The following is a 24,447-nucleotide window of genomic DNA, read 5'->3' on the forward strand; positions in this document are numbered from 1 at the left end:
AGAAGACCCCCGAAGACGGAAGACCCCCGGAGCTGTGCAATAAAGTATTTTATCTTGTGTGTTGTGTTTTTTTTTGTACTTTTATTTTACAGGTGAATGGGTAGGGGTACATTGTACCCCATACTCATTCACATAGGGTGGGGGGCGGGTATCCGGGGGCCCCCTTATTAAAGGGGGCTCCCGGATTCCGATAAGCCCCCCGCCCGCAGACCCCGACAACCAACGCCCAGGGTTGTCGGGAAGAGGCCCTTGTCCTCATCAACATGGGGACAAGGTGCTTTGGGGTGGGGGGGCCGCGGGGCCCCCCTTCCCCAAGGCACCCCCCATGTTGAGGGCACGTGGCCTGGTATGGCTCAGGAGGGGGGGGGCGCTCGCTCGCCCCCCTTTCCTGGCCGGCCGGGTAGCGTGCTCGAACAAGGGTCTATTGTGGACTTTGGGGGGACCCCCACGCCGATTTTTCCGGCGTTGGGGGTTCCCCTTTAAGTCCATACCAGGCTGTGGGGCCAGCGACGTCTCCTTCGCAGGCCCCGCCTACCTGGAGACGCGCTCGAAATGAGCGGACTTTCCTCCGCGTGTGTGGGCGAGTCCGTTCATTTCGAAAGTACGGCGGATAGTACGGCGGACTTAGTACGCCGTATTAGTCCGCTGAAAAAGTGCCGTGTGTGGGCAAGTAGCCCGTTCGGAAATTCCGACGGACAGTCTGGCGGACGTCCGCCAGACTAAGTACGTCGGACAGACGGCTACGTGTGTACGCGGCTTTAGGCTGCCGGGATTCCCACAGTGTCTCTGGTGGAGACAGGATGTACTGCACTGGACCATCGGGAGAGATCACCTATCGCTGGACCCCGGAAAAGATATTACCCATCGCTGGACCCTGGAGAAGAGATCACCCATCGCTGGATACCAAGAGTGGATTACCACCGCTGGAATCTTTTTTTTAATTTTTAATAAAGGACTTATCCCAATGGTGTTTTTTAAAAAGTTTTTAAACTTTCTTTGTGAAATGATAGGGGTACAACGTACCCGTTACCATTTCAAATGGGGGGGGGATCTGAGGGTCCCCTTGTTAAAGGGGGCTTCCAGATTCTGATAATCCCCCCACCCACAGACCCCCACAACCACTGGCCAGGGTTGTGAGGAGGAGGCCCTTGTCCCCATAAACATGGGACATGGTTCTTTGAGGGATCACAGACCCCCAAAGCATCCTCCCAATGTTGAGGGCCTGTGGCCTGGTACGGTTCAGGAGGGGGGTGCTCTCTCGTCCCCCCTCTTTTGCTGCAGCCTGCCAGGTTGCGTGCTTGGATAAAGGGTCTGGTATGGATTTTTGGGGGGAACTCCACGCCATTTTAAAAAAAAAATGGCGTGGAGTTCCCCTTAAAATCCATACCAGACCTGAAGGGTCTGGTATGGATATTTGGGGCGAACCCCACGTCATTTTTTTTTTATTTGACGTCGGGTTCCCCTTAATATCCATACCAGACCTGAAGGGCTTGGTAATTGAGAAGGGGGGGAGGAACACCACGTGTTTTTTATATATTTTTTTTTTTACCAATGACTTTCAATGACTGTTCTCTGTATTATGGGGAGCCAACAATTTATTATAGTCAAGAGTGCTTTTAAATGACTTTTTTTCCTGCAGAAATGACACTTTGTGCTGGGACAGTTCTAAGCACGGGAAACATGCGCCTTTTTACAGGCATACTATAGACACCCCCCAGGTACAAAATTTAAAGGAATATTACACTTTTATTGTTTCACTTTAATCATTATTAAAATCACTGCTCCTGAAAAAACGGCCGTTTTTGAAAACTTTTTTTGCATTGATCCATGCCCCCTGGGGCAGGACCCAGGTCCCCAAACACTTTTTTAGGACAATAGCTTGCATATTAGCCTTTAAAATTAGCACTTTTTATTTTGAATCCCATAGACTTTAATAGGGTTCTAATGTTCACACAAATTTTAGGTCTGTTCGCATGTTCTGGTGCGAACTGAAACGGGGGGTATTCGGCTCATCCTTAGTCCTGATGTGGCACCAGAAAATGGTGGCACATGGTGCTGAGATGTACATGGTGGCAATAGTTCTGCGACAGAGTGGCAGCTTATACCAGACCATGCAGAGTTCTAGTTCTAACCATTATTCTAACCATTATTAAAATCACTGCTCCCGAAAAAAACGGCCATTTTTAAAACTTTTTTTTTGCATTGATACATGACCCCTGGGGCAGGACCCGGATCCCCAAACACTTTTTATGATAATAACTTGCATATAAGCCTTTAAAATTAGCACTTTAGATTTCTCCCATAGACTTTTACAGGGTGTTCCGTGGCTTTTCGAATTTGCTGCAAACACCCCAAATTGTTCGCTGTTCGGCGAACGGGCGAACAGGCAATGTTCAAGTCGAACATGAGTTTGACTCGAACTCAGGAGGCTGGTTGTTTCTCCTGGATTTTTTGAGACGGTTCTATAAAAAAAACATAGGATCTGTAGGTACAATGCTTCCATCCCTGTTTGACAATTCATTAAAGAAAAAGGTTTGGGACTTCGTATGAAGCATACAGCTGGGGAGGGGTGACCATTATGCAAATTGTGTTTGACCAGTTCGTTATGTAACTGTAATTACAAAATTTCAATACAATGCACATAAAGAGTATAATATACCGTATATACTCGAGTATAGGCTGACCCGAATATAAGCCGAGGCCACCAATTTACCCCAAAAAAACTGGGAAACTTATTGACTCGTGTATAAGCCGAGGGTGAGACATGCCTGTCCATCCCTGTGTGTCCATCCATCCCTGTGTGTGTGTCCATCCATCCCTGTGTGTGTGTCCATCCATCCCTGTGTGTGTGTGTCCATCCATCCCTGTGTGTGTGTGTCCATCCATCCCTGTGTGTGTGTGTCCATCCATCCCTGTGTGTGTGTGTCCATCCATCCCTGTGTGTGTGTGTCCAGTAGTAGGCAAGTTCAGGTTAGACCAAGTAATTAGGAGGCTGCAATAAGAGATAGCAGCCTTAGACTAAACGAGCTAGTAGCAATGTTTTGCTAAAACGCTCGCCAGTAAACGAAAAAGCCCCCAATAGATCACTTCACAGTGGATGTGGGATATATGTGCACATCTGAGGGTCAGGTAGTCAAAAGACAGGATGGTGCTTGGGTCCTCCTGCAGCAGGCGTCCATGCACAGTGTAGGAAGTTCCGCCATTGGGGGGGGTCAAAACACCCTGCTAGTGCCAGGCAGTGGGTTGTTCACAAGGCGGGTCAGCTACAAGGGCAGAGGTGGTGAGGGGGGGAAACAGAAAATGACATCTTGCTGACCTTTCCACAGACGGTGCCTGGGATCTTCTCCTTGATGCCCGGATCGCCGCTCTTCTCGTCTGACAGACGGCGTCGGCGCCTCGGCGGCCATGCCACTGTTCAAAAGTCGTGCCTCCGTCTGTGATAGGCGGAACACTCAATTTCCCAGCAGTCTGTGTTCCGCCTATCACGGACATCCTCTCATCCTCGTCCGTAGTATGAGGATGAGCGGATGTCCGTGATAGGCGGACCACTGACTGCTGGGAAATTGAGTGTTCCGCCTATCACAGACAGGGAGGCGCGGCTTTTGAATTGTAGAATGGCTGCCGTCTGTCTGCTCGACACGCTGATCGAGCAGGCAGACGGCGATGACTCGAGTATAAGCCGAGGGGGGCACTTTCAGCCTCAAAAAAGAGGCTGAAAATCTCGGCTTATACTCGAGTATATACGGTAATAAAAATGTATTTCATATATAATGTGTACAACCAAAACATCATAATAAGATAGCATAATAATCCATAATAATAATAATGTCAGACACATAACCCATGTATCACACAATACATATATAAAAGTGCATGATTGTTACAACATATTGCAATAAAACAGAATAAAATTGATGGAATGATCCTGACAGTAAACATGATAGTGGCATCAACATATCTCAGCGAGTTTTGTGGCTAATCTCCACTCATCAGGAGTAGATGCTTGATATATATCTATAATTAATAAGTTGTAAACATTAATAATCGGTCTCAATGTAAGAGGGCAGGGGAAGGGGAGGAAAAACAAAAGTATGGAAAATATCCACCCATACTTACAATATAGCTATGAGTCTGAAAAAGAGCGATGAGAACTGCAGACCGGCTGAATAATTCACTAGCCACGGAAGCGGAGGTGGAAAACCCAAGATATTGATGGAAAAACACTCAGGAGACAGATGTCCCATGGGAGTAAGATCCCCCATGGATGATCCGGGGTGATGTCAATGGAATATCCATGGAACCTCTGCAAATTACTGTTGAAATTATGTGTATTATTACATATAGTATGAAGTGTACCTACTTAACATGGTAGAGTGCGGGCTAATGCTATCACCGAGAGGTAGTGAGTAGGAAAATGCCATATCTAAGTGTAGAGTGACAGGAAAGTATAAGAGGTGACTTAATGTACCCCAACCCATGGGGGCTACATGTGAAATAGAAACCACACACCAAAGGAAAGGATGAAGGTGAAAGGGAGGAAATTCTACCATAATACTACCTGGAACTCCTAGGCCAACACACATGGTCCAAATTGGTGCACAATGTCCAAAGAGGCCAGCTACCACAGGGAACATCTGTGACCTTGTACAGTGAAAAAAGAGGGTGCCATGCCTTTCAGACCAATGTCTATACTTTGGCTAGTGAATTGTTTGGCCGGCCTGCAGCTCTTATCGCTCTATTTCAGACTCATAGCTATATTGTAAGTATGGGTGGATGTTTTCCATACTTTTGTTTTTCCTCCCCCTCCACTGACCTCTTACATTGAGACCGATTATTAATGTTTACAACGTATCAATTATAGATATATATCAAGCATCTGCTCCTGGTGAGTGGAGGTCATCCACGAAACGCGCCGAGTTACGTTGATGTCACTATCATGTTTACAGTCAGGATCATTCCATCAATTTTATTCTGTTTTATTGCAATATGTTGTAACATTCATGCACTTTTATATATGTATTGTGTGATACATGGGTTATGTGTCTGACATTATTATTATTATTATTATTATTATTGTTTTTATGATGTTTTGGTTGTACACCATAAAATACATTTTTATTATTACACTCTTTATGTGCATTGTATTGAAATTGAGTAATTACAGTAACATAATGAACTGGTAGGACACAATTTGCATTATGGTCACCCAACCCCTCCCCCCCCCAACAGCTGTATGGTTCATACAAAGTCCCAAACCTCTTTCTTTAGGGGCTGAATTTAAATGGGCAGCACAGTGGTGTAGTGGTTAGCACTTTCACCTAGCAGCAATAGGGTTGCTGGTTCAAATTTCAACCACAACACTATCTGCCTGGAGTTTGCATGTTCTCCCTGTGCCTGCATGGGTTTCCTGCGGGTACTCCGGTTTCCTCCCACACTCCAAAGACATGCTGGTAGGTTAATTAGACCCTGTCCAAAAATAATTGGCCATAATATGTGTATTTGTATGTCAATGTTGTAAGTGTGTCAGGACTCTACAGGTTATAGGCCCACATAAATAGCTGCAGATGGACACCGGTGGCAAGAAAAGCACCCTGAGGCAATTCAGTTCGTATAGGTAGCCCTATACAAGTCATTCATTCATTCAAACCCTATTGAAAGCCTTTTTGGCTATACTTCTCTTATAGATTACAGGAGTGTAGTTCTCTCTGCACTCCTGTGGATATGATCTGCTATGTGTCTATGAGCCATTGGATGTGATGGGCTCTCTGAGACCCCCTACTGACACAACTGTGTAAATTCAAAGTCGGTATGCTACCACTCCATAATCCTCTCATCCCTACACAGATACATGGCTTTAGAAATATGACTATGCCACTGTGATTACAGCTAAGGATAACCTGTATATTCAGTTGTAGCTAATGGCAGCACAGTGTGCAGGTCACATTTACATAGTTAGTAGGTGAGGTTGAAAAAAGACACAAGTCCATCAAGTCCAACCTATGTGTGTGATTATATGTCAGTATTACCGTATATACTCGAGTATAGGCCGACCCGAATATAAGCCGAGGCCCCCAATTTACCCCCAAAAAAACTGGCAAACTTATTGACTCGTGTATAAGCCGAGGGTGAGACATGCCTGTCCATCCCTGTGTGTGTGTCCGTCCATCCCTGTGTGTCCGTCCATCCCTGTGTGTCCGTCCATCCCTGTGTGTCCGTCCATCCATCCCTGTGTGTGTGTGTGTCCATCCATCCATCCATCCCTGTGTGTGTGTGTCTCCATCCATCCATCCATCCATCCCTGTGTGTGTGTGTCTCCATCCATCCATCCATCCATCCATCCCTGTGTGTGTGTGTCTCCATCCATCCATCCATCCATCCCTGTGTGTGTGTGTGTCTCCATCCATCCATCCATCCGTGTGTGTGTGTCTCCATCCGTGTGTGTGTATGTGTGTGTGTGTGTGTGTGTGTGTCCAGCCTACCTGTGTCCCGAGCCTTTGTCCCGAGCCTCCGTCCCGTGTCGTGCCTTGCCTTCGTCCCGTGTCGTGCCTTGCCTTCGTCCCGTCCCGTCCCGTGCCGTGCCGTGCCTTGCCTTGCCTCCGTCCCGTGCCCTCTTCGTCGGCGGCCATTGTAAAATTCAAAAGCCGCGCCTCCTCCTTCGCCTGTGATAGGCGGAACACTGAATTTCCCAGCAGCCTGTGTTCCGCCTATCACGGACGTCGTATCATCCTCGTCCGTAGTACGAGGATGAGCGGATGCCCGTGATAGGCGGAACACAGGCTGCTGGGAAATTCAGTGTTCCGCCTATCACAGGCGAAGGCGGAGCCGGAGGCGCGGCTTTTGAATCATAGAATGGCCGCTGTCTGTCTGCTCGACACGCTGATCGAGCGGGCAGACAGCGATGACTCGAGTATAAGCCGAGGGGGGCACTTTCAGCCTCAAAAAAGAGGCTGAAAATCTCGGCTTATACTCGAGTATATACGGTACATTTTATATCCCTGTATGTTGCAGTCATTCAGGTGGTTATCTAATAGTTTCTTGAAACTATTAATGCCCCACGCTGAGACCACCGCCTGTGAAAGGGAATTTCACATCCTTGCTGCTCTTACAGTATAGAACCCTCTACGTAGTTTAAGGTTAGACCTCTTTTGTTCTCATTTTAACGAGTGGCCATGAGTCTTGTTAAGCTCCCTTTTGCGAAATAGTTTTCTCCCTATTGTGGGGTCACCAGTATGATATTTGTATATTGAAATCATATCCCCTCTCAAGTGTCTCTTCTTCAGAGAGAATAAGTTCAGAGCTCGCAACCTTTCCTCATAACTAATATCCTCCAGACCCTTTATTAGCTTTGCTGCCCTTCTTTGTAGTCGCTCCATTTCCAGTACATCCTTCCTGAGGACTGGTGCCCAGAACTGGACAGCATACTCCAGGTGCGGCTGGACCAGAGCCTTGTAGAGTGAGAGAATTGTTGTTTTATCTCTGGAGTTGATCCCCTTTTTAATTCATGCCAATATTCTGTTTGCTTTATTAGCAGCAGCTTGGTGAGCCTATCATCTAATAGGACCCCAAGGTCCTTTTCCATCTTAGATTCCCCCCAGAGGTTTTCCCCCCAGTGTATAGATTGCATTCATATTTTTAGCACCCAAATGCATTATTTTACATTTTTCTACATTGAACCTCATTTGCCATGTAGTTGCCCACCCCATTAATTTGTTCAGATCTTTTTGCAAGGTATCCACATCCTGCAGAGAAGTTATTGCCCTGCTTAGCTTAGTATTGTCCACAAATACAGCGATTGAACTGTTTACCCCATCCTCCAGGTCCTTTATGAACAAATTAAAAAGGATTGGTCCCAGCACAGAACCCTGGGGGACCCCACTACCCACCCCTGACCATTCTGAGTACTCCCCATTTATCACCAACCTCTGAACTCACCCTTGTAGTCAGTTTTCAATCCATGTACTCACCCTATGGTTCATGTCAATGGACCTTATTTTGTACAGTAAACGTTTATGGGGAACTATGTCAAATGCTTTTGCAAAATCTAGATACACCACGTCTACGGGCCTTCCTTTATCTAGCTGGCAACTCACCTCCTTATAGAAAGTTAGTAGATTGGTTTGGCAAGAACGATTCTTCATAAATCCATGCTGATTACTGCTAATGATACCGTTTTCATTACTAAAATCTTGTATATAGTCCCTTATCATCCCCTCCAAGAGTTTACATACTATTGATGTTAGGCTAACTGGTCTGTAATTCCTAGGAATGTATTTTGGGCCCTTTTTAAATATTGGTGCTACATTGGCTTTTCTCCAATCGGCTGGTACCATTCCAGTCAGTAGACTGTCAGTAAAAATTAGGAATAATGGTCTGGCAATTACTTGACCGAGTTCCCTAGTACCCTCAGGTGCAAGATTTATTAGTGTTAAGTTTCCCAAGTCTAGCTTTAATTCTGTCCTCTGTTAACCATGGAGGTGCTTCCTGTGATGCACCATGAGGCTAAACCCTACAGTTTTGTTTACTGAAACCCCCCGATTCCCTCATGAAGACTGAGGAGAAGAATAAATTCAATACCTTCGCCATCTCCCCATCCTTTGTAACCAGATGTCCTTCCTCATTCTTTATGGGGCCAATGTGGTCTGTGCTCCCTTTTTTTACTGTTTATATACTTAAAGAATTTCTTGGGATTATTTTTGCTCTCCTCCGCTATATGTCCTTCCTCATTCTTTATGGGGCCAATGTGGTCTGTGCTCTCTTTTTTACTGTTTATATACTTAAAGAATTTCTTGGGATTATTTTTGCTCTCCTCCGCTATATGTCTTTCATGTTTATTCTTAGCTGTCCTTATTGTACCCGACAGATTTCGTGTTGCATTCATTATAAAGACTGCTGATGATGATCCTGCGACCTTGTATTTTTTTAAGGCCTTCTCCGTTGCTTTTATATGCATTTGTACATTGGAGTTAAGCCATCCAGAACTTATGTTCTCTCTTTTACATTTATTACCCTATGGGATGCATTGGCTAATGCCCTTATTTAATATGCTCTTAAAGTAAACCCAACTCTCCTCCGTGTTCTTTGTTCCTAAGATTTTATCCCAATTTATGCCTTCTAGTAAGGTTCGTAGTTTAGGGAAGTTGGCTCTTTTGAATCGAAATTGTGATAGGAGATCTTTCTCCCCTTCCTTCCTCAGGTTAAGGTGTCTATAGCATACTCCCAGTATTATTTTCCCCTTAGCTTCATCCCTTTGGAGCTCTACCCATAAGGATTCCACCTCCTCCTTAGCTCCCTTAGTGATGTCATCTCTCACATTCACTTGTACATTATTCTTGATATATAGCCATACCCCTCCCTCTTTTTTACCCTCTCTATCCTTGCGATAGGGTATACCCATGAATGTTTGCCAGCCAATCATGAGAGATGTGGAACCAGGTCTCTGAAATTCCCACAAAATCCAAATCCTCCTTGTACAATAGTATCTCTAGTTCACCCATCTTGCCCGCCTGGCTCCTGGTATTGGTGAACATGCCATGTAGTTTAGACCGGTCGCATAATATCCTTTTATTGGGTGTTTTGATATTGCAACTAGGACTTGCTACTATACTTACCTTGGGTTTATGTGCTTTGGTCAACTTACCACTAATGCCCCCAATACTACCTTCTGGAATATGTTCCACGCTGACTATCTCTACCTCTGGATCCTCCCCCATCGCCTAGTTTAAAAACCCCTCTAACTTTTCAGCCATCTTCATTCCCAGCTTATCTGCACCCTCCTCATTTAGGTGCAGTCCGTCCCTTCTATGGTAGCGGTTATCGACTGAGAAGTCATCCCAGTCCTCCAGGAATCCAAACCCCTCCTTACTACACCAGCTCTTCAGCCACTTGTTTACTTCCCTAATCTCCCTCTGCCTTTCTGGTGTGGCTCGATGTACTGGTAGTATTCCTGAGAATACTACCTTGGAGGTCCTTTTCCTCAATTTAGCTCCTAAGTCCCTAAAATCGTTCTTTAGGACACTCCATCTGCCTCTGACTTTGTCATTGGGGCCAACGTGCACCATGACAGCTGGATCTTCCCCACAGCCCCTCCCAGTAATCTGTCCACCAGATCCAGGGCCGCTGATAGGCCAGTACAACTGGCCCTGTTGTACTGGGCCCGGCCAGCAGGGGGGCCCGGGCAACCTAAACAGAGACCTAATTAATGTTAAAAAAAAAAAATCCAATTAATGTTAAAAAAAAAAAATCCCCCAGCCACCTTGACTGACTCTCTCCCCCCCCCCCCCCCCACCCCTTTCCGTTCTTTTTACATTTTTTTTTAGGCCGATAGCTCAATAGGCAGGGGGAGGGACTATTTTCTCTATTTCGGAAACGGAAGAATGTCCTCTCTGCGCCCGCTCCTCATGCTGGCTCAAGTTCCGGCCAGCGCGTCCTCTATATTGCCTTCCCTGGCGCGGAGTGATTCCTCCCCTTCTGCTATGTTCTTCGCTCGGCTAGAGAAAAAGCAGAGAGACGAGCGCCGAGTGGAAGAAAAAAAAGTAGCAGATCGATCTGGCATCTGACTGGAAACTTTTGTGGACACTCGTACTCCAGTCCAGACAGCCACCAGCAACAGGATCAAGGAAGAAGTGACTCCTGGGGCCCGGCTAACACAGAACACAAACAGGTGTGTGCTTGCTTGGGGGGGGGGGGGGGGATTCAAGATCTACTACTACTGCAGCAGCATCTTTACATTATGCCATTGGCAGCATGGGTGGCACTGTTACAGCAGAATATGGCATTGGCATCATGGGTGGCACGGTCTCTGCAGGCAGCACATGCATTATGGGCCATAATGCATGTGCTGCCTGCAGAGACCGTGCCCCCCATGCCGCCAATGCCGTAATGTGCTGCAGACAGTGTCACCCATGCCTCCAATGCCATATTGTGCTGCAGACAGTGACACCCATGACGCTAATGTCATAACGCATGTGATGCCTGCAGAGACAGTGCCATCCATGCTGCCAATGGCATTATGTCAGCAAGTAGCACATGCGTTATGCCATTAGTGTCACGGCTGGCACTGTTTACAGCACGTTACAGCATTGGCGGCACTGTCTGCTGGTAGCACATGCTTTATGGCCCATAACGCATGTGCTGCCTGCAGAGACAGTGCCACCTGTGCCGCCAATGCCGTAATGTGCTACAGACAGTGTCACCCATGCCGCCAATGCCGTAATGTGCTACAGACAGTGCCAGCCATGCCTATCGCTTGTAGACAAACCTGCACTTTGTTTCAAGGCGGGGTCTGGGGAGGGGCTGGGGCGGGGCGGGGCTGAAGGAGGGGCCATGGGCGGGGCCAGGGGTGGAGCTGAAGGGGGCCCCGTTAGGTAGGCTGTACGGGGCCCCATGATTTCTATCAGCGGCCCTGACCAGATCCATGATGTGCCGAGCCCGAGCGCCCGGTAGACAACATACCGTTCAGTGCTTCAGGTCTTTGTTACAGATTGGCCTCTCTGTCCTTCTAAGAATTGAGTCCCCTACCCCCAGAATCTGTCTTTCCTTTCTCTTCGCTCCCCCCACCCCCTCTCACTGGAGAAGTTCTTCCCCCAGCAGCCAGGAGAGTCCCTCAGCTCCAGCAGTGCTGGTCCCTGACTTGTTTCAACAACGTCACTCAATGAAGCATACTTATTGGGATGTTCCAGCCCAGGGTCAGCCTCCCTGGCACTTCCCTCTCTACCCTTCCTGACTGTCACCCATCTACTCTTTGCTAGTGCCTGCACCTCTTTGTCTCCACCCGCCTCTGTGCTGGCCCCTGCCGTGTATGTTCCTGGCTCTCCTTTAGTATGGAGGGACTTCTCAGTGCTGACAGTTGCTTCCCCAGATTCAGAACCTGGGCTTCCAAGGAAACAATGCGCTTACATTTTTCACAGCAGTATTCACCCTCGATTGGATGGTCAAGGAACGCATACATGCCGCAAGATGTACAACAAGTCGCCTCTCCACACCCACCAGGCATCATACCTATTAAATTTAATAAGGATTGGAGTTTATACCCTGTCCAATTTACCTAACAACTAGCTTCATGACACTAATACTCAAGACAATACACAGGTACTCAGAGACCTACATGCACTCGCAGACCACTCGCAGACCTACGTGCAGATCTTTGTGCACTCGCAGACCACTCACTCACAATACACAAGTACTAATGATACACACTACTCACACTACACAGGTACCATGACCCCTGTTTTAACCTCCCGTTTTAAACTCTGGTTTTTAACTCACCACTTTGACCAGTTCCCCTAACTCTGGTTTTTAACTCACCACTTTGACCAGTCCCCTAACTCTAGTTTATAACTCACCACTTTGCCCAGTTCCACTAACTCTGGTTTTTAACTCACCACTTTGACCAGTCCCCTAACTCTGGTTTTTAACTCACCACTTTGACCAGTCCCCTAACTCTGGTTTATAACTCACCACTTTGGCCAGTTCCACTAACTCTGGTTTTTAACTCACCACTTTGACCAGTCCCCTAACTCTGGTTTTTAACTCACCACTTTGACCAGTTCCACTTAGACAGAGTTCCAGCAGACTCAAGATGAGCAGGCTCACAATGAGTTCTACACAAGGTTATATAGGCCTCAAGCACCTGTGCCCAATTAACCACTCCCCTTAATTAGTAGGCTGAAGGAAGCAAAGAAAAAAAAAACAGTTTAAAAAGTGTCCAAAAAGGGTATTAAAAAGCTACAAGGAAAAGCCCCAAAAAGAACCTAAAAAATGCAACCCAACAGTCACCAGCAGTCAAAAAGCAATACTTGTTCACTCTCCACTCAAGGCTCCACTGTTTAGCGTCCAACCAGCATTTTGGCATTTGACATTTAGCTATTAGTATGTTATTACAAGGAAGGGTGTTTTTTATTTCTTTAGGGTCTCTTTAATCAAAGAAGATATGTTGTGTTTAGACATTTATTAAATACTTCTGATCCCCAGCGAAATCACAATTTTTTCACCAGCCTACTGCAAGAGGCACTTGAGCAATTCCAACTATAAACGTCTGAAAAACATATTTTGTCATTATTACTAAGAATGGTCCCGATGTTCGAGTTGAACATAAACCGACAAGCGCCCCATAATGCACTGCAAAATACTTCTGATCACCAGACATATCACTATTTCTTCACCAGCCTACTGCAAGAGGCACTTGAGAAATTCTAACTGTAAATGTCTGAAAATCTTATTTTGTCATTATTACTAAGAACAGTCCCGATGTTCGAGACAAAACATAAGCCGACGAGCGCCCCATATTGCACTGCGAGATCGCAGTGCATTAAGGGCTGCTGATTGGCCAAATCATGCATCTGACCTGCATGCTTTGGCCAATCACAGAGCGATGTGCTGTGCAAAGGTAGGGCGCCTTTGGCCAATCATGACTCAGGGGCAATACAACTGAAAATTTGAATTAATGTCCCTGGCATAAATCCATCATCAACCCGATGATGTTACTCAGTTGCCATGATGGGGGAAAAAAGCATCTGACAGTGTTCCCCTAATGCTGTTGCTAAATGACATATCTGCAGCACTGCTCCAAAGTGAACCCATGGCTGGGGATCCTGGATGTTCTCACCCTGAATTCCTGGCCCTGTGTTTATATTACTACAGTGGCCAGGGATCTGTTATTTACCAATGGCAGTGTGTTGTAAAAATAAAAGATTTTTGGTGGAGAGGGGTCATGATGGAGTTAAATTGGTGGATTTATGTTTTTTACCTTTTTTGGGAGTATTGTTATTAAATATTTTTAAGGTTTTTGTGTATGTATTTACATTTTACTTTTTTGGAAATGATTAATAAGTGGTACTAATATACAATTTTGCCCATGTGGAAGGGATAGATCTAGTGGCCAGGTTTTGTTGTTGTCAGTGTCCTTGTTGGGGAGATTCACCCACTCTAAATGCCCATGTGTCTACTGCCAGAACCAGGCACCGCAACAGCTTATTGCACCTAGGAGTACTCACACCCCACTGGATAATACAGGAAGACCTTCTCTCAATTTAGCTACCAGGAGAATAATTTAAAGGGGTTGTAAAGGTAAATGTTATTTCACCTTAATGCATTCTATGCATTCTATGCATTAATGTGAAAAAACATCGGACAGTGCCGGCGCCCCCAGCCCCCCCCCCCCCCCGATTTACTTAGCTGACCCTTCAAAAGTCCTGCGCTCGCCCCCAACATCCTCTTCGCCACTCAGCCTGGCCACTGATTGGCTGGAGTGGATGGATTGAAAGCAGCGCAGCCATTAGCTCGCACTGCTGTCAATCACATCCAATGATGCGGCAAGCCGGGGGCGGGGACGTGTGATACAGTGAGCAGCTATAGCCGCTGGCTGTATCATGGGAGCACACCCGCAGGTGCTTCTCACCATGCGAGGGAGCTCACATGAATGTGAGAAGTACCTGCGGGAGGAAGCAGAGACAGCCGCCGAGGGACCCCAGAAGAGCAGGTTCGGGGCCACTCTGTGCAAAACGAGCTTCACAGTGGAGGTAAGTATAACATGTTTGTTATTTAAAAAAATACCTTTACAATCCCTTTAACTTATGCAGAAAATTTAAGAATGAGTCATCCTGTATTGACCAGCAAGGTTTGTGTTGCATAGGTGTAACATGTTTGTGCAGTAATAGAGTGAGTGTATTGGTTTTCTGTTTTAATTTTTAATGGGGGTTATTTACGAAAGGCAAATTCACTTTGCACTGAAAGTGCGCTTGGAAGTGCAGTCGCTCTAAATCTAAGGGGTAGATCTGAAAAGGGGGGAAGTTCTGCTGATTTTATCATTCAATCGTGTGCAAGCTAAAATGCTGTTTTTTTTTTCCTTGCATGTCCCCCTCAAATCTACAGTGACTTTACTTCCAAGTGCACTTTCAGTGTAAAGTGGAGTTTCTTTTAGTAAATAACCCCCAATGTGTTTTAAGAAGCCTTTACACTTTATGAACCTTTGATGTATTGCCATGGAGGTAAGAGCAAGATTACATATGAGAAGGATTGAGCAATACATACTGTATAAGTGCTATTAGACCTTATCATAAAAAAATAAGTAATTTAGTTTTGTCCAGTGTGCACAGGTTGTGGGCTTCAAATGGACTGAATTGCAAAGTGGTGAAGAGGAATTACTAACTGTAGGTTATTTTGCAACAAAAGCAGTATAAATTTCATTATTGCATTTGTTTCTGTTTTTCACTTAGTAGATGTATTGATTGTTGAGCCATGACTAAGGACTAACGTCCCAAATGCGTAGGCTGTTTTACAGCTTTGTACATGTATTTAAAGCGGAGTTCCAGACAAAAATGGAACTTCCGCTTTTCGGATTTCCTCCCCTCCGCCGGTGTCACATTTGGTACCTTTCAGGGGGGGGGGGGGGGGGCAGATACCTGTCTAACACAGGTATTTTGTTCTCACTTCCGGGCATAGATACCCAAGCCACCCTCGGGTATCTATGCCACTTCTGGCACCTTCTCTGCCCCCCCCCCTCTGTCTTCTGGGGGTCACACAGGTCCCAGTAGACAGCAGGGGCCAGTGGGATCGCACAGCGCGAGTTGCACATGCACAGTAGGGAACCAGGAAGTGACGCCACAAGGCCGAAGATGGCGGCGGCAGCACCTGAGATGACGGCGGCAGCACTTGAGAGCCGAGGGAAAGATTGGCTTTGGATGCCCACATCGCGGGCGCTCTGGACAGGTAGGTGTCCTTATTTTAAGAGTCAGCAGCTGCAGTATTTGTGGCCACTGACTTTAAAAAGAAAAAAAAATTGGCGAAATGCCGCTTTATTAAAAGAAGACCATTTTGGATGTGATCCTGAGTGCCAACCATCCCTTTCCTTATTCTGGTAAGTTGGAGAGGTCAGCAGCCTCAAGGTCTGAGCACCAGGCGGACCTTTTATGTAGGAACGTTGCAGTGCCTATACACCTGTTTTCCTTGGATGTATTGATTGTTGCTTTAGTTACCAACAATTTTTCACTGAGATGTCACTTAACTGTCTTCATGTCATCCTTCCATTGCAGAGTACATCCAAGACACTCAATCTGTCACACCAAGACTTAATATATCAATTCCGCTGTGTGATAATTGTCCAAAAAAGACCAAACACCACACCACACATCGTACCAATGTGCTTCACACCGATCTTACCACACAAGGACCTTCTCCTCCACCCTCTCCTACAGAATACATCCTGGTTGGAATTACAGGAGTCTGTCTAAGAATAAAGGCAATCTTCAAGCTAATGCTGAACACCACCAAGATCACAAATGTAAGTTAGTTCTTGTAGATTAGAAAATTGACAGATGTCCTAAACATGATCTAAAAGTTCTCAAGGCGTGAAAGCCAATGTCCGTGAAGAATGTCAGATCCAGTTGTGCAATTTAGGATTGGCTTAGATTATCCCATCAAAACACATGATTACTAGATCAATCACTATGTGACATCCTGCTCTGAGGTCCTAGACAGAGTTGCCAGCAAAAAAGCCACTGGCCACAAATCTTACAAAAGTCTGCTATTATAATTGGTTGTAATACCATGTACACACGGTCAGACTTTCCGGCAGAAAAGGTCTGACGGAATCATTTCACTGGATATTCCAATCGTGTGTGGGCTTCATCTGACTTTTTCTTTGGAAAATTCTAAGGGACCTAGAAATAGCACATATTTTAAATCTTTCCGATGGAATCAATTCCTATGGGGGAAAACCGTTTGTCTGTATGCTGCTCCGACGGACCAAAAAAGACGCAAGGGCAGCTATTGGCTAATGGCTATTGAATTTCCTTTTTCTAGTCCCAACGTATGTGTTGTACCTCACCGTGTTCTAAACTATCGGATTTTAGTGTGATCGTGTGTAGGCAAGTCAATTTCAGCGGAACTCCGTCTGAACTCCGTGGGAATAACCATCAGAGTTTATTCTGACGGAAAAAACATTGTGTGTGCGCAGCATTACAGTAGTAATTTCCCAACTGTTATATGCTAATGTATATTACACAGTGGCAAGGGTATATAACATTTTGAGGTGTTGCTGCTCAATTACCACAATTCATTTAGCTCTGTGAATCACAATTCCAATAGCTATGTCTATCCAATAGCAAAAAGAAGAGTCATGTGAAATTTGAAAACATTCCTGAAAGTAGAAATCACACGGTCACTGATTGTATGATCTGGAATAGGTGAAAGCATACTACAGTTAGTGAGAGTATAATTGTTAGGACCTGGGCTTGAACCTGGGACCTCTGGTGTGTCTGGCGGTGGCTCTGCTTGCTGAGCCACCTGGAATGCTGGACAGCTCCTTGGACAGCTCCTTGGACAGCTCCTTGGACAGTTCCTTTAGTGATCATGTCTTGAATCTTGTTTGCCTTGAACCTTGAACCCTTTGCTCCTCCCATGAACTTCCTATATAAGCAATGTCTCTGCACTTCCTGGTTGCCAGAATATTGTGCCTTTACCAGCCAATATCTTGCTCCTATCTCTCCTGCTGCCGACCGTATCCTTGCTACCTTTCGTTACCGACATTTGGCTTGCTCCTGGACTACGCTTCCGCTGAATCCCAATCTGCAACTATTGGTTACCGACTTTTGGCTTGTTTCTCAACTACGCTCCTGCTTGATCTCTACCTGCTATATCTGCTACCAGACCCCCGGCTTGCTCACCTCCTGGTGGGGCTATCCTGAGGACCGCGACCTGGCACTAACACGCAGCCAAGCCCATCTCCACCTTTGGGAGCTCTGGTGAATACCGGTTAGTGCTTAGACCCCGCACCTCAGGTGAACCCGTGCCATCAGCCAGGGTGACCTGTGTGAATATCTGCTCTGCTGCTATAGCTATTGGTCTCTGAGCCTGACTCCAGATCGTGACAGAATATTCTGGCCAAAAACATGGAGGCCGTTGTAGCAGCTGCCGTGGCTCCTCTCAGGGTTCAAATCGCTGAGTTACAGGCATTTGGTGTTGACTACCAGGAAAAAATTTCTGAGTTACAAATTGAAATGAAAGGTCTACAAGAGGAAATCCTTGATCTACACAAACAATTGCGGGATTTTCATGCCCGAGATACTGCTGCCATAGAAATTAATGCACGAATGCCCCTACCACTCAAGTTTAGCGGAGACCGCCGCCATTATAGAGGATTCCTTAATCAATGTCGTATATACTTTCAGATGCAACCTGCTGCATTCACTTTTGACAGGAAAAAGGTGCTGTTTATTATCAACCTCCTGACTGAGGAAGCCTTAGCCTGGGCCTCCCCTTATGTGGAGAAAGATGATGTCATCCTGGATAATTTTGATTCTTTTGTGACTGCGATGAACCAAGTTTTCGATGATCCTAACCGCTGTGCTACTGCTGAGGCAAAATTGCACAATTTACGTCAGGGAAGACGCTCTGTTGCAGAGTACACAACTGAATTCCGACGTTGGATCTCAGATACCAATTGGAATCCAGCAGCACAGAAGAGTCAGTTCCGTCAAGGACTCTCGGAACAAGTAAAAGATGAGCTTGCCAGAGTAGAAAGTCCTGATGACCTTGAAGCTTTTATTAAATTATGTATTCGAATTGATCAGAGACTTACTGAAAGGAGAAAGGAGAGACTGGGAATCCTAGGCAGTAATGGTGGCATGCGTTTTTCTACTACTCAGTATCCTCCTAAGGTTCCAAGAGTTTTTCCTGATTCTGACACTCCTGAACCTATGCAGGTGGATGCTATTAAAAGATCTATTACTACTCAGGAGAAAGAAAGACAACGTTCAGAAAACTTATGTCTTTATTGTGGAGACTCTGGACATTACGCAGTTAATTGTCCCAATAAATTTAAAAGAACAATTGCAGCAATGGATGTTACAGTATCTGAACAAATAAACTCAATTTCTCAGTCCATCTCTCCTTTGATTCAGGAAGCAAATAAAGTTAATTCTTTATCAACTCATTTTGTCATCCCTATAAAGCTTATTGTTGAAAGCAATGAAATACCTTGCTCTGCTATGCTGGACTCAGGGGCTGGGGGAAACTTCATCGACATCGAATTTGCCCAAAGTAATAACATTCAAATAAGAAATAAACTTGCCCCAATTGATATGGAAACTGTGGATGGCTCACCTTTGACTTCAGGCCCTGTTACCCACGAGACAATCCCACTTAAACTCCTAATTGAAACTGACCATCAGGAGACTATCAGCTTTGAGCTGATTACATCACCCAAGTTCCCTATTATCCTGGGCATTCCTTGGTTCTCTATCCATAATCCCTCCATCAACTGGGAGACACGTTCTTTAAGCTTTACATCTGACCATTGCAAGAAACATTGCAAAGAATCTTATCAAATAAGCCCTCCACCAACCCAAGATTTACAAGCAGTTTTGGCAACTATCCAGTCATATGACAAGCTACCTCCACAATATCTTGAGTTTCGGGATGTTTGTGATAAAAAGAACGCAGATCAGCTGCCTCCTCATCGCTCTTATGATTGTCCCATTGAATTGCTTCCAGGGGCAGAAATACCATTTGGTCGCCTTTATTCTTTATCAGAACCTGAACTGAAAGTGCTCAGGGAGTGGATTAATGAGAATCTTGAGAAGGGTTTTATCAGACACTCAACCTCTCCTGCTGGCGCAGCCTTATTCTTCGTGACGAAAAAGGACTCCACCCTGCGTCCGTGTATTGACTACAGAGATTTAAATAGGATCACAATTAAGAATCGCTATCCACTCCCACTGATTCCAGAAATGCTTGAGAGACTCCGCTCTGCCAAGCTCTTTACCAAATTAGATTTACGGGGGGCATACAACCTTGTCCGCATTCGTTCCAGTGATGAATGGAAAACTGCTTTCAGAACCAGATATGGACATTTTGAGTCTTTGGTCATGCCCTTTGGGCTTTGCAATGCTCCTGCAACTTTTCAACATTTTATTAATGATGTCTTTCGAGATTTGCTTGATCAGTTTGTAATAGCATATTTGGATGACATTCTCATTTTCTCTGATACCTTGGAAGAACACCGCAAGCATGTCTGTATTGTTTTCGAGAGATTAAGGCGAAATCAACTTTACATAAAATTAGAAAAATGCGAGTTTGAACAAACTCAGATTCAGTTCTTGGGATACATAATCTCTTCTGAAGGGGTAAGCATGGATCCCGATAAGATCAAAGCTGTGGTGGATTGGCCCGCCCCTAAGAATGTTAAAGAGATACAGCGATTTGTTGGTTTTGCCAACTTTTACAGAAGATTTATAAGGAATTTCTCTAGGGTAATTGCTCCAATCACACAGTTGACAAAGAAAGGGGTGCCCTTTTTGTGGTCTCCTGAGGCACAGGCTGCCTTTAGTAAACTGAAAACTCTCTTCACTTCTGCACCAATCCTGGTACATCCAGATCCAGAACTACCTTTCATCGTAGAAGTTGATGCTTCTAATTCTGCTTTAGGAGCTATCCTTTCTCAGCGAATGGGAGAAAAAATGCAGCTTCATCCTTGTGCTTATTTCTCTCGACTGATGTCTTCAGCCGAGATGAATTATGACATTGGAAACAAGGAGCTGCTGGCAATTAAGGAAGCATTTTCTGAGTGGAGGCATCTGCTGGAAGGAGCTAAGCACCCTGTAACCGTTCTCACCGATCATAAAAATTTAGAATTTATTAGGTCTGCTAAAAGGTTGTCATCTAGACAAGCACGTTGGACCCTTTTCTTTTCCAGGTTTAATTTTGTTATTTCATACCGCCCTGGGTCAAGGAATGGTAAGGCTGATGCCCTATCACGGATGTTGTCTGGGCCTCTCCAGGAAAGCACCTCTGAATGTACAATCCTGCCTCAAAAGAACTTTCTAGGGGCCATGAGTTCAAAGACATTTCTTAATCTTCTCAAGGAGGGGTATGAGAATGACCCACTTCTTAATAATCCTCCTAAGGACATTAACCTCAAGTACAACAATGGTTTTTGGACTCAAGCGCATTGCCTCTATGTACCTGAATCAGTTCGGGTAGAAGCCCTCAGGTTGGTACATGACTCTAAGCTTGCTGGTCATTTTGGGGTTTCTAAAACAGAAGAACTCTTATCACGTTCCTTTTGGTGGCCTGGGTACAAGAAAGATGTTAAGAGTTATGTGGCTTCATGTCTAACCTGTGCTCGCAATAAGACACCTCGATCTTCTCCTCTGGGGTTACTTCTACCACTACCTGTTCCATCAAGACCATGGGGGTCAATTTCTATGGACTTTGTGGTTGACCTTCCTCTTTCAAAAGGGATGACCACCATTCTGGTAGTCGTTGACCGTCTCACTAAGATGGCTCATTTTATTCCAGTTAAAGGGGTACCCTCCGCCGAACATACTGCTGAGGTAATGGTTAGAGAAGTTTTTAAACTTCATGGAAAACCTGATGATGTGGTGTCTGACAGAGGGGTACAGTTTACCTCAAAATTTTGGAGAAGTTTTTGCTCAGCTTTGGGTGTAACAGTTAATCTGTCCTCGGCTTTTCATCCGCAGTCTAATGGTCAGACCGAGAGGACCAATCAAACTCTGGAGCAATACCTTCGATGCTTCGTGAGTTATCTTCAGGATGACTGGGTGGACTACCTTCCTACGGCAGAGTTTGCTTATAATAACTCTAAACATAGTTCCACATCCCAAAGCCCATTTTTCTTAAACACGGGGTATCATCCAGTTTTTATTCCTGATCTCCCCATCTCAACTTCAATTCCTGTTGTTACCAACAGACTAACTTCATTACATGAGATCCAGGAGAAATTGACTGATACATTGAAGGAGGCGCAGGAATATTACAAGAGGGCTGCTGACAGACATCGTAGGTCAATTCCCACTTTTCAAGTAGGTGAGAAAGTTTGGTTATCTACCAAAAATTTAAAAGTTCAAGTTCCATGTGCTAAGTTGGGTCAAAAGTTTATGGGACCTTTTGAGATTTCTGCTCAAATCAACCCGGTCACTTTTCGCCTAAAACTTCCTGACAATATGAAGATTCACCCTGTGTTTCATATATCACTACTCAAACCATTTCATGAAAATACTTTTTCTGGAAGAATTCATCCTCCTCCCCCACCTGTCGAGGTACAGGGTGAAGAAGAATTTGTGGTGGGAAAAATTCTTGACTCCAGGATCTCTAGGAACAAATTGCAATATTTGGTTCAATGGGAAGGATATGGGCCAGAAGAAAATTCTTGGGAGCCTGAGGAGAATGTTCATGCCCCTAGATTAACAAGGGAATTCCACCAGAGGTTTCCTCAGAAACCTGGCCCTGGGAGACGTCCTGGGAGGAGGGGAGTACTGTTAGGACCTGGGCTTGAACCTGGGACCTCTAGTGTGTCTGGCGGTGGCTCTGCTTGCTGAGCCACCTGGAATGCTGGACAGCTCCTTGGACAGCTCCTTGGACAGCTCCTTGGACAGTTCCTTTAGTGATCATGTCTTGAATCTTGTTTGCCTTGAACCTTGAACCCTTTGCTCCTCCCATGAACTTCCTATATAAGCCATGTCTCTGCACTTCCTGGTTGCCAGAATATTGTGCCTTTACCAGCCAATATCTTGCTCCTATCTCTCCTGCTGCCGACCGTATCCTTGCTACCTTTCGTTACCGACATTTGGCTTGCTCCTGGACTACGCTTCCGCTGAATCCCAATCTGCAACTATTGGTTACCGACTTTTGGCTTGTTTCTCAACTACGCTCCTGCTTGATCTCTACCTGCTATATCTGCTACCAGACCCCCGGCTTGCTCACCTCCTGGTGGGGCTATCCTGAGGACCGCGACCTGGCACTAACACGCAGCCAAGCCCATCTCCACCTTTGGGAGCTCTGGTGAATACCGGTTAGTGCTTAGACCCCGCACCTCAGGTGAACCCGTGCCATCAGCCAGGGTGACCTGTGTGAATATCTGCTCTGCTGCTATAGCTATTGGTCTCTGAGCCTGACTCCAGATCGTGACAATAATGGTATTTCTCCCAGTTGCTGCGCTTACTAAAGAAATCAGGTATGTTTCTTTTCTGGAACAAATCCAGTATTATCTACAAAGGCTGCACAACTGCTAATCTCTCTTTTTAATAAACTCAACAAATTCAGACTGTTCACTGGAAACACGGCAGCAATACATAAGAAAGATGCTCAACCACTAAGCTTTCATCCTCCCTCAAACTTTGTGACTCATTTGATGCATTTTACCCTCATTCAGGGCTTAGAGACAAAAGAGCATTTTCTCATTCTTGCTTTCTCAGGTGGAAAAGAAGAATCATATAATATGGGTTGGGACATGGTTGAAATGGAAAAAAAAGGCATTGCATGCCTTTAAACAATTTTTCAGTCCTCAGCGACAAGGTCTGATAGGTTCCAGCAACCATCGCCAGTCCTTGCATTAAATGGTGCAGGAATATATAGGGGCAAGAGCAGATTTGGAGACCTTTCCAACAGAGCATCCATTGGGTTACTGGGTCTTGAGGGTGGACCACTGGCCAGAACTTGCTCAATATACAATTGAGCTAGTGGCCTGTCCTGCATCCAGCATGCTTTCTGAATGCACATTCAGTGCTGCTGGGAAGTTTGTAACAGATCAAAGAGTGTGCCAGTCCACAGACTCCGTTGATAGGTTCACATTTATAAAAATGAATCAGTCCTGGATCAGCAGCTATCAACCACCTGTTGCTGATGTAACTGATTGAATTTGCTATTGATCTTGGATTCCTTTAAGACTACCTATCCTATTCCTCCTCAATAATGGTGATACTAGCTTCCAATAATATTTTTGGCTTAGGGCATCACCACCTCCTAGAGTAACTGTGAGGGGTTACCTTGTTCTGGCACTACCAACACCTAAGGCCCAATGTTTATGCCCCTGTATAACAGGGGCATGTATTTCCAATTTTTGAAATAATATTTAACAGCAGGGGCCATTACTGGGCCCAACAAGAGTAAATGTGAGGGGTTACCGTGTTCTGCCACCACCAACACCTAATGCCCAATTTTTCAGCAGAGTATATATTGTAGTCTGTATAGTATATATACTTCAGTTCAGAGTATATGCTGCAGTCTGTATAGTATATATACTGTAGTTCAGAGTATATAGTTCAGTCAGTGTAGTATATATAATTCAGTGCAGGGTATGAAGTGCAGTGTACAATATATAATATAGTGTATTGAAGTGGTTAAGGGGAACCCTTTGACAGAATTAAGAAAAAAAATGGCATGGGTTTCCCCATCCATGCCAGGCCCTTTGGGTCTGGTAGGGATTTTTGGGGGACCCCCATGCCATTTAAAAAAAAATGGCGTGGAGTTCCCCTTAATATCCATACCAGACCCATAGGGCCTGGTATGGACTGGGTGAATGATTTTTTATGTATATTACCAGGATCTGGCAATAGATTACAGCTGCAAGCAATTTTAAATTACATTTTTTTCTGTTAGAAATGTCAATTTGCTGTGGTACTATTCTAAACATGATGAAAATGCGCTACTTTA

General features: G+C 45.2%; 1 protein-coding gene across 1 annotated transcript in view; it reads left to right on the forward strand.

The window, feature by feature from the left end:
* The window catches only part of LOC143961575 (proteinase-activated receptor 1-like), an 86,076-nt gene that overhangs the window by 29,337 nt on the left and 32,292 nt on the right, over positions 1-24,447 (forward strand). The window contains exon 2 of the mRNA XM_077470884.1: positions 16,029-16,276. Within this exon, the coding sequence (XP_077327010.1) occupies positions 16,029-16,276 (248 nt within the window). The remainder of the gene's footprint in view (positions 1-16,028; positions 16,277-24,447) is intronic.

This window comes from Lithobates pipiens, unplaced genomic scaffold (assembly GCF_037356315.1).
Source record: "Lithobates pipiens isolate NorthernLeopardFrog02 unplaced genomic scaffold, aLitPip1_a1.2 Scaffold_8, whole genome shotgun sequence".
NCBI classification, from domain to species: Eukaryota; Metazoa; Chordata; class Amphibia; order Anura; family Ranidae; genus Lithobates; species Lithobates pipiens.